Source organism: Argentina anserina, chromosome 6, assembly GCF_933775445.1.
Source record: "Argentina anserina chromosome 6, drPotAnse1.1, whole genome shotgun sequence".
Lineage (NCBI taxonomy): Eukaryota > Viridiplantae > Streptophyta > Magnoliopsida > Rosales > Rosaceae > Argentina > Argentina anserina.
Window position 1 is genome coordinate 16,083,335 of NC_065877.1, and position 15,459 is coordinate 16,098,793.

At 34.6% G+C, this 15,459-nt stretch overlaps 1 protein-coding gene across 2 annotated transcripts; it reads left to right on the forward strand.

Moving 5' to 3' along the window:
* Window positions 1–2,260: 2,260 nt before the first annotated feature.
* Window positions 2,261–15,122, forward strand: LOC126801050 (exocyst complex component SEC6). 2 transcript variants are annotated; one of them, XM_050528503.1, is made up of 25 exons: window positions 2,261–2,439; window positions 3,346–3,384; window positions 3,517–3,605; window positions 3,732–3,822; window positions 4,336–4,425; window positions 4,647–4,726; window positions 5,263–5,355; window positions 5,895–5,921; window positions 6,379–6,486; window positions 6,596–6,734; window positions 6,818–6,862; window positions 6,941–6,996; window positions 8,239–8,347; window positions 9,803–9,943; window positions 10,031–10,210; window positions 10,619–10,702; window positions 10,791–10,877; window positions 11,183–11,227; window positions 11,508–11,586; window positions 12,302–12,371; window positions 13,517–13,604; window positions 13,721–13,810; window positions 13,943–14,059; window positions 14,323–14,385; window positions 14,560–15,122. In XM_050528503.1, the coding sequence occupies exons 1-25, from the start codon at window positions 2,311–2,313 to the stop codon at window positions 14,689–14,691; spliced, it is 2,271 nt and encodes a 756-aa protein (XP_050384460.1). In that variant the 5' UTR covers window positions 2,261–2,310; the 3' UTR covers window positions 14,692–15,122. The 2 variants fall into 2 exon arrangements, 1 of the variants encoding a protein (XP_050384460.1); XR_007672743.1 differs by lacking the exons at window positions 14,323–14,385; window positions 14,560–15,122 and having other exon boundaries at window positions 11,508–11,591.
* Window positions 15,123–15,459: the final 337 nt, after the last annotated feature.

Consider the following 15,459-nt stretch of genomic DNA (forward strand, 5'->3'; position numbering starts at 1 on the left):
ACTTATTCCTAATATCGAAGGCTATCTACTCACAAAATTTGAGATCATTTGGAGACCTGGAACGTGGTGAACCACTCGACACAAATAGTTCCTGACCTTCGACGAGTATTCCGGCTGGTTCGATGTTTTGGTAGACAGTTCCGGTAGTGAAGCCAGTGCATTAGATTTTTAGCACCCATATTTACTTGCTCTTGAAATTTGGTAGCATTTGGGGTTCGAGAAGTCAATGAAGCATTCAAAGAAGTGTAAAACAAAGGTTCGTTATTGGTTGTTGATGAAGACAAACTTCCAACGATAAACGGACGATTCGAACGTTAAGCTACGGCTTGTAGCATGTCTTGTTTTATGGTTTCCATCTATACTATCATCATTGACGCAAAAACAGTAGCAGTGTAAAAACCGATCATCAAGTTATCATCTTAGATGTCTACATATTCTACTTGTAACAAACATTTTATCATTTATTCTGAAACTTTCCAGATTAAAAGTATAGGTCTTATAATTTAATTTGATATAAAGTTTGTATCAAATGGTTAATAAATGAGTGAGATATGAGTTTTTAAAGTTGTGAGTGTTACAAAAGATTTTCAGTGAATTTATTAACTCTAACTTTGATTAGCCATAACTTTTTCATTTCTAAACATTTTTGAGTGATTTAAAAGCCTAAATTGAAGCATTTTTTCAGGAGGAACTTAATGCTATTGTTACCTTGGACAAACTCAGATGTTATAAAATACGAAAATGTAACTCTTACCAAAACATGGTATTTTCCATTTTATCCTTAGCTTTGCACTTTGATAAATCTTAAAAGACAAAAGATTATAAGGATGTAAGATGTACTTATCTTGAAGTTTCAAGGGTGAAAGGAAGGTTTTGATGTGGATCCAAAGTTGGATTACTTTAGTAAAGAAGAAACTTGTGTAAGAGAGAAAGAATGAAGGCTAGAATTTCAGCTTGAGAAACATTGGATGATTGAGTTTTTTTATCAACTAAGGAAACTCTAGACTTACATGATTTCTGATTTTGAAGTGTGAAGAAAACTTGAGGCAACTCACAACTATAAATAGGCCAAGAAGGAACACAAAAGTTTAATTCTCACCTACCATTCTTAATAATTAATATTGAGTGATGACCTACCTAGTTAGTGTGGTTGTTGGCAAAGAAAAAAATAGTGTGATGGGGTAAAACATAAAATAAATCAGTTAGGTTCAAAACATATTGACATAAAAATTATATATATATATATATAGATATAGCAAACACATTTATATGTGTTATTCTAAAAAAATAAAGGATTTTAGTATATTTATTTCATAAGGTTTTCAATATATTTGTACTATCTAATACTAATATAATGCATAAAAGATAATACTATTAGTATTAGTCTTAAACTCGATTACAAAGTATCGAGTATACGTAAGAATATGAGCTAACGTATTCAAATCGTGGTCCAATACTTACAAAATTTTTTTTCTATCTTTGAAAGTATGTACCTTAGCATCATTGGTTTCTAAAGAGAAATATTAGAAGAAAAATTAAATTAATTCTAAGTTAATATAACCTTAGAGTACTAAATAGTATATACTAAATTTCGGGGTATTACAGTGGTGCTGTCTTTTTTTTTGAGATAATGGAACCAATGACACATTTTGTAAATATTTATAAAACTATGAGCAACACTTTAAGACTTTTTAGTGTCATAGTCTTTTATAATTTTCAAAACTTAAGTGACTAATTTCTAATTTGATGTATAAAATGTGACTTTTTTTTATAAGAAACCCTTGTCTTAATTGTCCTAATTGTCTTTATGATTTTATTTTTTCACATTTTTTTAAACTATTAAGGACTTTTTGGTAAAAATAATTATGTTTTGGCTTCAAACCTTGTTTTTACTAAATGGAAATGTACTTAGTAATAGATGGATACAATGATACATAATAATTTTTAGATGTGTAACAATAAATTCTTTTACTAGATTGAAAGAGGTGTGTTAATAGTAAAAAAATGTGTGTTAATGACATTACTTTTAAAAGAACCACTAATATAAGGGGGACACATATAAATATTTTAACACAGAACTTTCAAAAGTACCAAAAAGGGAAAAATGAGAAAATGGCATGTTACATGTATCAGGTTGTCCAGGCTGGAAATTGAAAATATAAAAAAAATGTCATTTTCGATCGACTTTGCCAGTATTGATGCCAGATAAAAAGGCAAGTAAAAATTGGCGCAACTCAAATCGAGAATAGAAATCTGAATCAGAGAGAGAGAGAGAGAGCGAGAGAGAGAGAGAAGACGTAGTCGAAGAAGATGATGGTCGAGGATCTTGGCGTGGAGGCCAAGGAGGCAGCGGTGCGCGAGGTCGCCAAGCTCTTGCCTCTGCCGGAGCTTCTTCAGTCCATCGCTTCCATAAAAGCCGATTACATTGCTCGCCAACAGGTTCACACTCCTCTTTCTCCTATCTCCTTCGTTTCTTAGGGATTCAGTTTTACTCGAGACTTGTATGCTTGGCGTTTGTGGTGGAATAGGTCATCGTAGAAATCGATTTCATTTGCTGTAAATGGTGATATCTATGAAGTTGATTTTGCTTTAATTGAAAAAACTTGATGCATCAACTTCTACTGAAACGCCTTGTAGTTTCGTCTAATTATATGCTGTAGTGTACCGGATTATCTTGTGTTAATTGTCGAAATTGGAATGCCATCATAATTCGTTACATGAACTGCTGTGTCATTGCCTGTTTAGTGATTCTATCGCCACTGTATTAGCCGTTTTCGGTTGGAGTCCATGCTGATCAAGTGAGCGTGATTGTATAGGCGTTATGGTACTGCCTAGGAACACATGTGTTAAGTTGAAGCATGACTGAATCGATGAGGTTAACATGTAAATGATTTGATTCCCTTTGATGGCCGGTTAGGAAATCGTTGAGCTTCACATGTAACTGATTTGAAGGAACTGAACGATCAGTTAAATTAACCAGCTCAGTCCAGGAGTCTGTTAGAAAATAAATACATGCTTAAGAACAGGAGGTACCGTTAAATTAACTACCCCTTTCCAGGTACCATAAACATTAGCAAAGGAGGCGCCCTTTAATGAACTATTATAAACCTTTCAGCCTTTCAACTAAATTGGAAAGGTGTACTATATTCCGCTCAAATTCAAAGATGATTTATGTTTGCATCTGAGTGGGTTGTCAGTTGGGGCTGTAAGCCATAGGTTTGTTTCCACATGTGATATTCTGATCTGAGACTCATATTTTCATCGATAACTGGCGTTACCCTTTGTAATGTTGGAATTACTTATAATGAAATTACCCATTAAAAGTTGCTGTTTCTGTGTTTTCAGGCAAATGATGCGCAACTTAGTACAATGGTTGCCGAACAGGTACATGCAAAAACTGGAGTCCTTTTTTCTTCTTCTTGTCAGTGGATTGCTGCATGTACATATTGAGCAGACTCATAAATGTATTTGGACTTCATAAACCCATTTGTCTTACAAGAAAGTGGTTTACTGCAGGTAGAACAAGCACAAGCTGGGCTTGAATCCCTGGCCTTATCTCAAAAATCAATAAACCAACTTCGTGAAAACTTTGTTTCCATTGAAAAGTATGCTCACGGACAATTCTAAAGGCTTGATGGGTTTACTGTTTCTGTGGTTTAGATGCTATGTATAAGCTGTCGTGCGGCATTAATGTGTTTCTGATGGTTTCTATGATTTTCCTTGTGCATCAGGCTATGCCAAGAATGCCAAAATCTGATTGAAAATCATGATCAAATAAAGCTTCTCAGCAATGCGAGAAACAACTTAAATACAACTTTAAAGGTTGGTGATTTATTCTTATGATTACAATTTCTTTAGTTGCAAGCAGTCTGAGTGTGTGGACTAATAATGTATACATTCGAAGGATTTATTGCTTCCGTCTCGTGTTTCATTATCTCTTGTTTGTTGTATCATTGACTGCATCACATTAGAATACTGAAAGCTTTTTGACTGGGAATGCCTGATCAGAGTAAAAAAATGTCGAAGTCAATAAAACATTTCTTAGACTTCTCCAGGTGGTATGATGATATTCTGTTCCATAAGGATAAAAACTTAATCAAATGAAACATTGATGTCCACATCTTTTTTTATCTTTGACTTGACATTGACTTTCTAGTTCTTACTAGAAACCCCTGTACCAGAAACTGATAGATCATTGATGATGATTTGTAATAAATTCGTTTAGAATAATTTTCAAATCAAGTTTTCTTATGATACAGGAACTCTTTATTGGTGACATAATGCTCTGTTGTATTGTTTATCAGCTAATATTAGTAATATGTTGTTCATTGATAGGATGTCGAGGGTATGATGTCAATCTCTGTGGAAGCCTCTGACGCTCGGGCTTCTTTAAGTGATGATAAAGAACTCATTAATACTTATGAGGTAAAACTAGTGTTGAAGTTACTAATTGCTATTTTATTCCTTTGGTGGTATCTAATAGCGCTCTAAAAAAATGTACACATCAAACTATATCTTCTGATTCATTTTGTTTTATTATTATTATTATTATTCTAATATTTTGGGACTGTTGTTATGATGATGATTATTATCTTTCTTACCATCATCATTTTTTTTTTTAATTTTCATCCATTATTTGTTAATAGAGGTTAACAGCCCTTGATGGAAAGCGGAGATTTGCATTAGCAGCTGCAGGATCTCACAAGGAAGAGGTCGGCAGGCTACGGTATGTCCTCTTCTTGAATTCATTGAGTTTACTTCCTATCCACAATACTCTTTTGAAGTTTCTGTTTTTCTAACCCTTTAAATTCAAGTAGAATTATTTGTCTTTGCAGAAGCTAAATCACAGTTAGAAATGTAAAATTTGATTGCGCCAATTTGACCGAATAACCTTTAGTTTTTTTTTTTGTTTCTCTAAATCTGAAAATGGATATGAGTCATATGACATACATACGAATCTAAAAATCTAATTGTGGTCTCGTGTGATGTTTAATTAGTCTTTGTATAATTTAATTATTATTTTGAAATCGACAGTATAATAAAAAATTATATTTAAATCAACATATAGTGTAAGGATGTAGATGTTCACACTCAATTTGACCAACATTCTGACAAGGTGGGTTTTCTTAATAATAGAGTTGACAAGATGATAACCTCGACATTCACTTTTCTGCCTGTTTCTTTAATTATTTGACAGTCTGACACAGTGTCCCGTTTGACTTGTAATGACTGATATTTCACATTTACTTTGGTGTATTTTAGAGAATATTTTGAAGATGTTGATAGGACCTGGGAGACATTTGAAAAGGCATTATGGGGTCACATTTCGAACTTCTATAATCTTTCCAAAGAAAGGTATTGACTATGTTGCTTGGATAGTTTGATTATGCAGTTACAACTTTAGATTGTTTTCCTTATGCAATTTAAGTTTTAATACTTATTCACAACCACATGGCTCGGATATGCTCTTGCTTTCTAATGCCTGAAATTCCCTTCGTCCTTTCACTCTGCATCTACCCTTAATCCTGTGCAAAGAAATACAACCGACATAAACTAAGGGGCCTTGATGAAATGAGAAATACTGTGATAGTAACTAGTGATGGTCCACCTGTAAAAGAAGATGCTTTTGATCTGTAGATGAAATAGCTAGTCTGTAAGAAAAGTGAGTGGCTAGCTGGTTTACATGATTTAAAAATATCATGTCAGATGTGTGATTATATAAATTTGGTTGGTCATTTGATTATATTTCATTTTTTTTAGCCCCGAATGCTGAGAAAGCTTTATTCTGTTAATGATATAAGATCTGCATATGATCTTTATGCGGTTACATGCATATTTGATATTGAACGTGTTTTGTCCCTTCTGTAACTCATTTAACAATTTCTCTGTTGCAGCCCGCAAACTCTGGTGCGCGCTTTAAGGTATGCTTCATCCGAAACTTGGCATCTTTTTCTTCAGTTTTGCTATTTGATGAGCTGTGTGCTCCTTTAACTTTGACCAGGTAGCTTTGTTATTAAGTATGAGATTTAAAAAAACAAACAAAAAACTATTGAGGAGAATGAGTGATAAAAGATACGAGGTCGAGAACAAGAGAAATAACGGCAAAATACCACAAAATCACATCGTGTGTCATTAGCTAGCTTGAAAGTAAACTTCCTAATTTCTGTAAGCTTTGACAACAGATCCCCTCCAGTCCAGCAGACTGAAAAAAGCTGTAGTTGTTATTTTATTGAAACTGGATGCCATAAGGCTGATAAAATAATCACTGTGACTCTATGCATTATATCCATGTACCTACTTTCCTGTGAGACAAATAGTTCTTCATGTTTCTGGTTTGTGAAATTTTTATAACATTTTTCTCATGTTTTCGCCATTTAGGGTTGTTGAAATGCAAGAAATCCTTGACCAACAACTTGCTGAAGAAGCAGCTGAGGCTGAGGGAGGTGGAGCCATGGCATCAATTGCCAATCCTCGTAGAACTAGCAAGTAACCCTCTTGACGTGACTACCAGTTTATCAGCATACCAATTTATCTTTATGCAATGGTACACTACTGAATACGTACATCTTATTTAAGTAACTTTTAACGCATGCAGAAAAAACACCACATCAACGGCTTCTTCAAGAAATCTGACACAGCAGAAAATGAATGTAAATGGCAAAGGCTACAAGGACAAATGTTATGAGCAAATTGGAAAGACTGTTGAAGGACGATTCAACAAGCTACTGACAGAGGTACATTGTAATAAAAACAGTTTTTCCAAGAACGTTGAAAGATAAATATCCAGACATGTACCTTATGAGAACTTATGGTGCAGCTTTGTTATGAGGATCTTAAAGCAGCACTAGAGGAAGCTCGAGCGGTATGTACAGTTAACTACTAAGCTTGAACATGTATTAAGCTTGAAACCAAGATGATAAATACTATTTTAATATATCAGATTGGAGAAGAGCTTGGAGATATATACGACCACGTAGCACCTTGCTTTCCCCCCAGGTTTGCTTTACTTATTTTCCCTGGTTTATAATGTTTGAGCCATCACAGATCTTTGTTCTTATTTAGGTGTAAACTTCTCACTGTTAATGCTAAAAGGCTCTGAGTGCTCTAGGATAGAGCGATTTATATTAAAATCAATTTTCACCATGATTGATAACAAAAGTCTAGGTTAGTATCCTTTTGCTATCTATTTCTATGCCCTGGTAATTCCTTTAGGTTGTTATATTTTGGATGTCGGTGAGAAAATTATATGTTTTTTTTAAGTCTTAGGGTCAAAAAATATAGTTTAGTTTGTTGTAAGAGGTGGAGAGGCTGTATGGTATTGGTTTTTTTCTTTCAACTAATATTAATTAGTGTTGTAAAAACATAAAGTCAAATTCGCTATTTCTTGCACAGCACTTCGGTTTCTGCTCAAGTCAATCCTGCAAGAATGTTGATATATTGACTGCACTGTTAATTTCGATGTTAGAAAATTCACCTCCGCACTAACACCTTGATATATTACTGTTTTGGAAAAATAGGTGTACAAGAAATAGTTTGTAGATTGTTCTATATTTCTTTGCCTGGTGCATTTTGTTCTACTCATGTACAATTAGTTCAATACCTGTTTGTAAAGGATTCTAGTTCATGCCCAATATATAATATTGCAAAGAGAAAAAAGGAAGATTAGGGGAGCAATCATAGTTGTTATAAATGCCAGGATGCCATACATGTTTCTCTTGCTATCCAGGTCTGCAATTATCATAAAGTTAACTTTCTGTTGCAGCATGAACTAGTTTATTGTCATAGTACATACTGTATGCTAACTAGTAACTAGTACATGTAATAGCCACCTCACCTGTAGTGCCATTGTTGCTTGCAGAGCAACAGAAAACAGCTGTGTAGTAATATTTTACACAAGTAGTTATTGGCTCTTGGTTTTATATTTTACTTTATAACTTTATATAGTCTAATAAGCACCTTGGGGTTCATGGGTCAAATGTCAATAGTGTCATGTGATATGTGGGGTGGGAATAGAAAAATAAGAAAAATTGTAATTAGGAATCAGAGGCTCAGGCTGGCGGGTGATAAGTCAATATTGTATCAGTACCAACTGGTCTGGACTTTAGAGAATTCTGGAAAGTGTGTGAATGCATGAACACATCTGCACATCCTTAAAATTTAATTGAAATTATTTATTTTAGACCAACCCTTTTGGTTAAAATATATCATTGGTTTGATGAATTAATTTTATTTTGGCAGATATGAAATATTTCAACTCATGGTCAATCTGTATACTGAGAGATTTGTTCAAATGCTTAGATTACTCAGTGACAGGGCAAATGAAATGACGAACATAGAGATCTTAAAGGTACTATCTTTTTCAAACTTGCATTTATGCACGTCAATTTTGCCTTCTCCGAAAAACATCATGTTTTCTTTGGCATCCTTTTTTGCTTTACTAAATATCAACAATACCTGGCTGACTGACGACTCATAAGCATAGCCAGATTCTGATGCTTTGAAGCCATCTCTTACGAAAAGTTTCATATTCTGCACTGTTGTTGCTTAGGAACATGTTCCTACAGTTGAAACCTGCTCAATAATACCTTTTTTTTGCCACTGTGTTTCTCCTAAACATTACGTCTTCACGTGCGTCAACGACTATTCGACTTATTCACTTTAACATGCCTTAAAACAATACTTTAAACCGACCTCATCAACATGGTAACTCCAGTAATACTTTTGGCCTTACAGCAGCCTGGTGCTTTGCAAATGGCTCTCTGAACTGTGGACACTTCTATTATTTGGACAGTTGTCCCTAGAAAATCTGGAAGTTATATATATACTAAGCAATAGATAGCGTACTCTGAAGTCCTTTATATTTTTCTCCAAAGAAACAGGAAAAAAGTAGCCCATATACCTGCCATTCGCTTTATAAACAGCAGAGTCTGCTAGCGGATATTCGACTTTTGAACTCTCTCTCTCTCTCTCTTTGCGTTTGAAGTCAGGTAGCTAAGTAAGCTAACAGTGTTGGGAAGGCTGCAGGGGCAGACTGGTTAGTAGTGTTCCCAGATGGTTATGGGTCGTTTCAAGTTATGAACAATAATGCAGACTCCCTCACTCGCAGATATATATTTTTTTCAATATTCTTTGCAAATGTGAAATGTGCAGAGGTACCTGCGATAGTTTAATAAACAGTGTGATTGTATATATCTAAAGGTGCAAATTTTTTTCCCTAGATGTTTATGTGCTCGAGTATGTGAAAGGTGGTAAAAGGTTAGAGAGCCAGAAGAAAGCGACTATCTTATGGGGATATGCTGTTGCTGCACTACCTGTAGTTTTATGAGAAGAGAAAATGTCAGTTTAGTGCATCGGTGATCTTGAATTTTTTCCCCTTCCCCTAATCAATCTGAGAGTAACTCCAAATCTTTCAATATCTCTTCTAAAAGCAGGAACTAGACATATCAGCAGAGGACAGTAGGCATCTTTAGATTCACTATTCACTCCTGGTCTTAAACTCTTAATAATGTAACTCTAATTACTAAAAAAATGAAATACATTTTATAAAATAAGCTTAGGAAACCAAATATTCAAAAGGTGGAATGTGAATTGCCAAATGCCTTTTGTTTTCAGCAGTTCTCATGTACTTTCTAATCAATTTATGCTACATTTTCTTGATATATGGTTTGATTTGATCTCATAATCACCTTATAAAGGATCTTTCGTTTCTAACTATCCTTGTAATGGAGCTTCATCTTACACTTAATAACGTGGTTTGACTAGTTTCAATTTCTTGTTCCAACTTCTTTTTGCATGCAATTAGGTAACTGGTTGGGTAGTTGAATACCAAGAAAATTTGATTGGGCTTGGTGTTGATGAATCTCTTGCTCAAGTATGTTCTGAGAGTGGCTCGATGGATCCCCTTATGAATTCTTATGTGGAGAGAATGCAAGCTACAACAAGGGTATTCCACCTAAACTCTTATTGCACTTTTTTTATTCATGGGATAGAATCGGCAACTTACTTTACTTTTTCAAACTGTATCTTCAAGAAATGGTACTTGAATATCTTGGAGGCTGACAAGGTACAGCCACCGAAGAAAACGGAAGATGGGAAGCTATATACGCCAGCTGCTGTCGATTTATTCAGGATCCTTGGAGAGCAAGTGCAAATTGTTCGTGATAATAGCACAGATCTCATGCTTTATAGAATTGCTTTAGCAATTATCCAGGTACTTTATGGATGTGATACATAATGCTGAGAGTATCAGATTAGTGAATTAATTCTCTAGAAAAAACTAGTTTTTTTCTTTCTTTTTTTCAGAAGAAACAATTTTATTTGTTAAATTTTATCTTTTAGCTCCTCTTGAACATGAGTTTAAATAGTATAACAAAGCTATCACTTCCTTTGATAAATGCATTACATACATATATATGTTATAACTTTCATCTTTTTGTTTTTTTTTTGCATTTAAAGATATTTACATACACAAATATGCTGTTAGTACTTGCTCCTTTCAATTTTTTTTTTCATTTTTTTGCGTTTGTGTTTACTTCTCTGTTTGTATCACCATATGTATTAATTGGTACTAGAGAAAATATTGGCTAGAATTATTTGAGAAAATATTGTCTGTGATCAGGTGATGATTGATTTTCAAGCTGCGGAAAGGAAGAGGCTTGAGGAACCTGCTTCAGAAGTTGGTCTGGAACCCTTATGTGCAATGGTTTGATCATCTCTTACACTGGCCTCTCTCTGTGTACTTGTGAAAGCGAAATAATTAAGTATGGGTTTTTGTTACAAATGGTGTGCAGATCAACAACAATCTGCGCTGCTATGACCTCGCAATGGAGCTAAGTAATAGCACCCTGGAAGCTCTTCCACAAAATTATGCTGAGCAGGTCATGCCAAATCCGTCCTGACTTTCTTTGTTTTTCCTTCTGTTTCTTGCTTTCAATCATGCTGTTTGGAATTTATATTGTGTCCGGGGACTACAGTTTGCTTCATAAATTTCTTTAGCATGCTTCACTAATCTCCACGGTTTGTTCATGTTGGTTTATTACTTTATTAGTTTATTTTTTTGATATCATTAAAATTGACTCAAAACTTTCATGGAAAAATAAAGGGAAAAAGAGAAAGAAATATATCAGAGGACTGTTTGAAGATCATAATGAATATCCAGCCTTTTTCCTTTCTATTGTCACAGGTTAACTTCGAAGATACATGCAAAGGATTCCTAGAGGTTGCAAAGGTAATTGGAATGCTTTCTGGCTGCAAGGTCTTGTATATTTGTGTTCATTTGTTCCACACAGCTTGTGCTACAGTATTGTGTGGATTGTGATATCTAGCAAGATAAAGTGCCATCCCTCATTAGATATAGGTTCAATATGTATCAAATTCTGTTGGCTTGAGACAATATACATGTTGTATATTCTTTATTGTTCAATAAACATTCACTCAGAACAAGTATTTGTATTTATTGATAGCTAGTGGTTGGCAGTGTGATATGTTAAATTCTTCTTTGATGATAGGAAGCTGTGCATCAAACTGTCAGTGTTATCTTTGAAGATCCTGGAGTGCAGGATTTACTTGTGAAGCTTTATCAGAAGGGTAAGGTAATTTACTTGCTGTTGTCATGGTAATTTTATTGATTTATGTATATTATTCCTCTCTCTCTCTCTATATATATCTATATATATATATGTATGTATCAGGTTTCCAAGTGATTAATCCCTTTTAAAAAAAAAAAGAATAGAGGCCACATCTCTCTCTCTCTCTCTCTCTCTCTCTCTCTCTCTCTCCTTATTTTCTTGCAAATTAATTTTTTAAAGCTAAAGTGCCTATGGCGAAGCTTGTATCCAAGAGGCGGGTTTGTTTAACATAAAAGCCTTTTTCCTTTTTTTCCTAAACTCAGAATGAAAGTGTTTGGTCAGTGCATTGTTACAGAACAGTCGCGGGCTTGTGGCCTTATTGTACTATGAAACTAAACAAGAATTGTAAGAAATTCTTGGTAGATACTCATATATCAGTTGCTAATATCATGCATTTAATTTGTACCTGATTTTATTTGTAAGAAATATCAATTATAGATCAGCAGAAGATTGATTATTAAGTTATGCATACTCTTTCTTGCTCTTTGCCATAAGAGGACAGCTTTTTATGAAAGCATTAGCTGATTTCTTGGTATACATACCTTGTAATTTCGAGAAAGAGAGGGGGTGAGACGCTGAGGTTTTGTTACAAGCTTGAATTCTCATTGTATGTAGGTGTACTAGTGCGGTATATGGATAAAATTCTAATTTTGATTTTTTCCCTTTGTTTTCAGAGTGGTGCGAGGGACAGGTTACCGAGTATCTTGTTGCAACATTTGGTGATTATTTTACAGATGTTAAGATGTAAGTCGTTTATTTACATTTTTCAGACGTTGTAAAACATGTTTATGCTTTTCAATCATCATCACATCACTTTAAGGATTGTTTTGATTTAAGTAATAAGAATTGACATATACCAAATCATATTAAGAGTTCGATCCCTATGAATTTCTGACCATCAGTCAGAGAAAAACAAAGGGGATTGTTTGCAATTCCCAAGAGATTGTTAAAATTTTTTTTTTCTGAAGAACATGCTTTACGTTTTATGAATGGCTCGAATAGAGTAATGTCCAGAATAGCATATAGGGAATCGGTTTAACTTCTTCTGTTGGTTCCACTTGTGAAGGAAAACAAAACGTGTATTTTGTACCAAATAATCAATATTTATGTTCTTTGTTGTTTCTCTCCTTGATTCATCTTTCTGTATATTCGGAATCCTCATTACTTGTGGAATCAAATTGATATCTGGACTAATCAGAGGATCCTTCTCACAACTTTCTGATGCTCAATGAGAAGTCAATCTCCTCATGCATAAATCCCTTTTGGTTTAGAAACATGGGGTCTGTTTGGTAATACTTTCAGTTCTATTTCTAGTTAGAGATAGAGGAATTTATACAGAACAAAAGCCTGGATGGAGGAGGGGTAAATGAAAGCAGAATCTAGTATATAGTTTATGGTGTGATTGTTTCTTTTCCATATGATAATCAGTTTGATATGCATTCATAAATTGAGACTAGTAGAAAGATATTGATGTAGGGAGCTTATGTGATGGATACAAGTGTCAAAGACCCATCAAGTATAGCCGTTTAATTCTTTTTTATAATATCAAGTATACTTTTTACTTCTTTTTGTAATGTCAAATTAACTGCAACATCTGTGTATTACAAATGAGACTAGTGCTTAGATAGAGAAATGAATATAGTACATTAGTGAGAAATGTTAGTCCTATGGTGTGCTCACTTGAGGGTCTGCTAATTACCAAGCACCCAAACGAAGTTAAGGCAAAGCTGTGGTATATGTTTAACTTCTTCATTTACATATGTCTATTTCGGCTCCCAGTTACTGTTAGAAATAAATTTGCTTCATATAGTTACTGTTCTGTTATTCTTTTATACTTACCCTAAAGAGAAAGATTAATGACTTCTTGGTTGAACTGCTGTGAAATGAAGGTATATTGAAGAAAGATCATTTAGAAGATTTGTTGAGGCTTGTCTGGAGGAAACTGTGGTTGTTTATGTTGATCGTCTTCTCACACAGGTTTAAATTCTGACACATAACTGCCTTAAAAATTGGCCATTGGAAATCTTGTAGTATGGATTTATCTATCTGGGGATCCTGCTCCTTAATGGTACAATCGATGCTTCTTTTTGCAGAAAAACTACATAAAGGAAGAGACCATAGAAAGGATGAGATTAGATGAAGAGGTTCTCATGGATTTTTTTAGGGAGTATCTAAGTGTTTCTGTAAGTTCAGATCCTTATTTCACATTTTGTCATCATATTATACTGTAAATTTATCCTTTGGGATTTTATCTTCCATTTATCAGTCTAATGTCTAAATGCGTTGAGAATGTTGTCTTTTGAAACTGGCTGCAGAAAGTAGAAAGCAGGGTCAGAATTCTGAGTGATTTGAGAGAACTTGCCTCAGCAGAGAGCCTGGATACATTCACACTGATATACACGAATATTCTTGAACACCAGCCCGATTGTCCGGTAAATATTAGAAACAAATTTCGCTGCTGATATGGTTCTGGTTCTGGTTCAGCTTAAGTTTTAAGTGCAGTTTTTCTTCCAATTGCAGATAATTATATGTCCACTAGCTAAATCAGTTACAGACACCATAGAGGCTTTAGGTTTTATTCCAGTATTTTGCTTTAGTAGATGTTGAGGAATTCAATGTATAATAAATCTGTATTTTCTCTTGCACAAAGTTTGTCCAAGGTAGTCTGATTACTCATGATTTTACTTTATTGCAGCCTGAGGTTGTGGAGAAGCTTGTTGCACTGCGAGAAGGCATACCGCGGAAGGATGCCAAAGAGGTATGCATAACTGAACTGATGCATTTATTTCCCTCTTTCTTTTGCCATCAGTAGACTTATTTCCTTTCAACTATAGGTGATAGAAGTTCCATTTCCTATGTCTAAAGAAATATTTCATGATAATCCCGTAGAATAATTACCCACTAAGGTTTTAAATTTTTATATGCCAAACAGGTTGTACAAGAGTGCAAAGAGATATATGAGAATTCTCTGGTCAACGGAACCCCTGCTAAAGCAGGTTTTGTCTTTCCAAGAGTTAAGTGCTTATCGTCGGCCAAGGCATCGATATGGCGAAAGCTAACTTAGCTTTAAGCACCTAGGAAGCACTGCAGCACATTTACCAATGTCGAAAAAACACGCTCACACCACCATTTTCTGGAGTTTGTGTCAGTGATCTCGGGGTTTATGCTGCACTGCGCGAATAAGGAAGCCACATATGTTGTCAGAGAGCTTTCAAATATGTTTCTATTATGTGGCATATGACATCAATCCAAGCTCATAAACTACGTAGATTCAGTTGGTTTTTCACCCTGTCACATCCATTCAATTATTTCGGTGCCCCAACAATTTTTTTTGACTCAAGCCTTGTGTCATCATGGATAGTATCCTTGCTATCTAGATGTTTTTGTTTATTTGAACAAGCAAAAAGTAGAAATATATTTTGGAGTTTCCTGACAGAACATGGAGACACGCAAGGCGTAAATGACATTGAAGAGGATAAACTGGTGAGAGGAGAATTAAGGGGACTGTTGATCTTTGTTATAACTAGTTATATGGCCCAGGCTCCGCTGCGGGGTTGATGCCTCTTAAATTAAGTAAATGGAGCAACATGGACATGGAAGTCTCATCAGCCAAAATGACTGAATTATCTAAATAGTGGTTTGATACCTATTGGAGTAACCTATGAAAAATTCAGAACATGCCAATAACAAAAACTACTGTATTGTTTCCTTTTCAATAGCAAAAACGAAAATTACAATTGACATCTTGATGATTGATTATAAAATCGCAACAAAGGGCTTCCCATAGTGCACCTAAATGAGATGAATACAAACATATAATTAGAGGAATTGA

Bases quoted from the DNA above. Each gene is read 5' to 3' on its own strand.
- LOC126801050 (XM_050528503.1), top strand. From the start codon at position 2,311: ATGATGGTCGAGGATCTTGGCGTGGAGGCCAAGGAGGCAGCGGTGCGC. The intron at 6,487-6,595 runs GTAACCCTCTTG...TAACGCATGCAG, and splicing joins AATCCTCGTAGAACTAGCAA to AAAAAACACCACATCAACGG. The intron at 11,587-12,301 runs GTAAGGTAATTT...CTTTGTTTTCAG, and splicing joins TGTGAAGCTTTATCAGAAGG to AGTGGTGCGAGGGACAGGTT.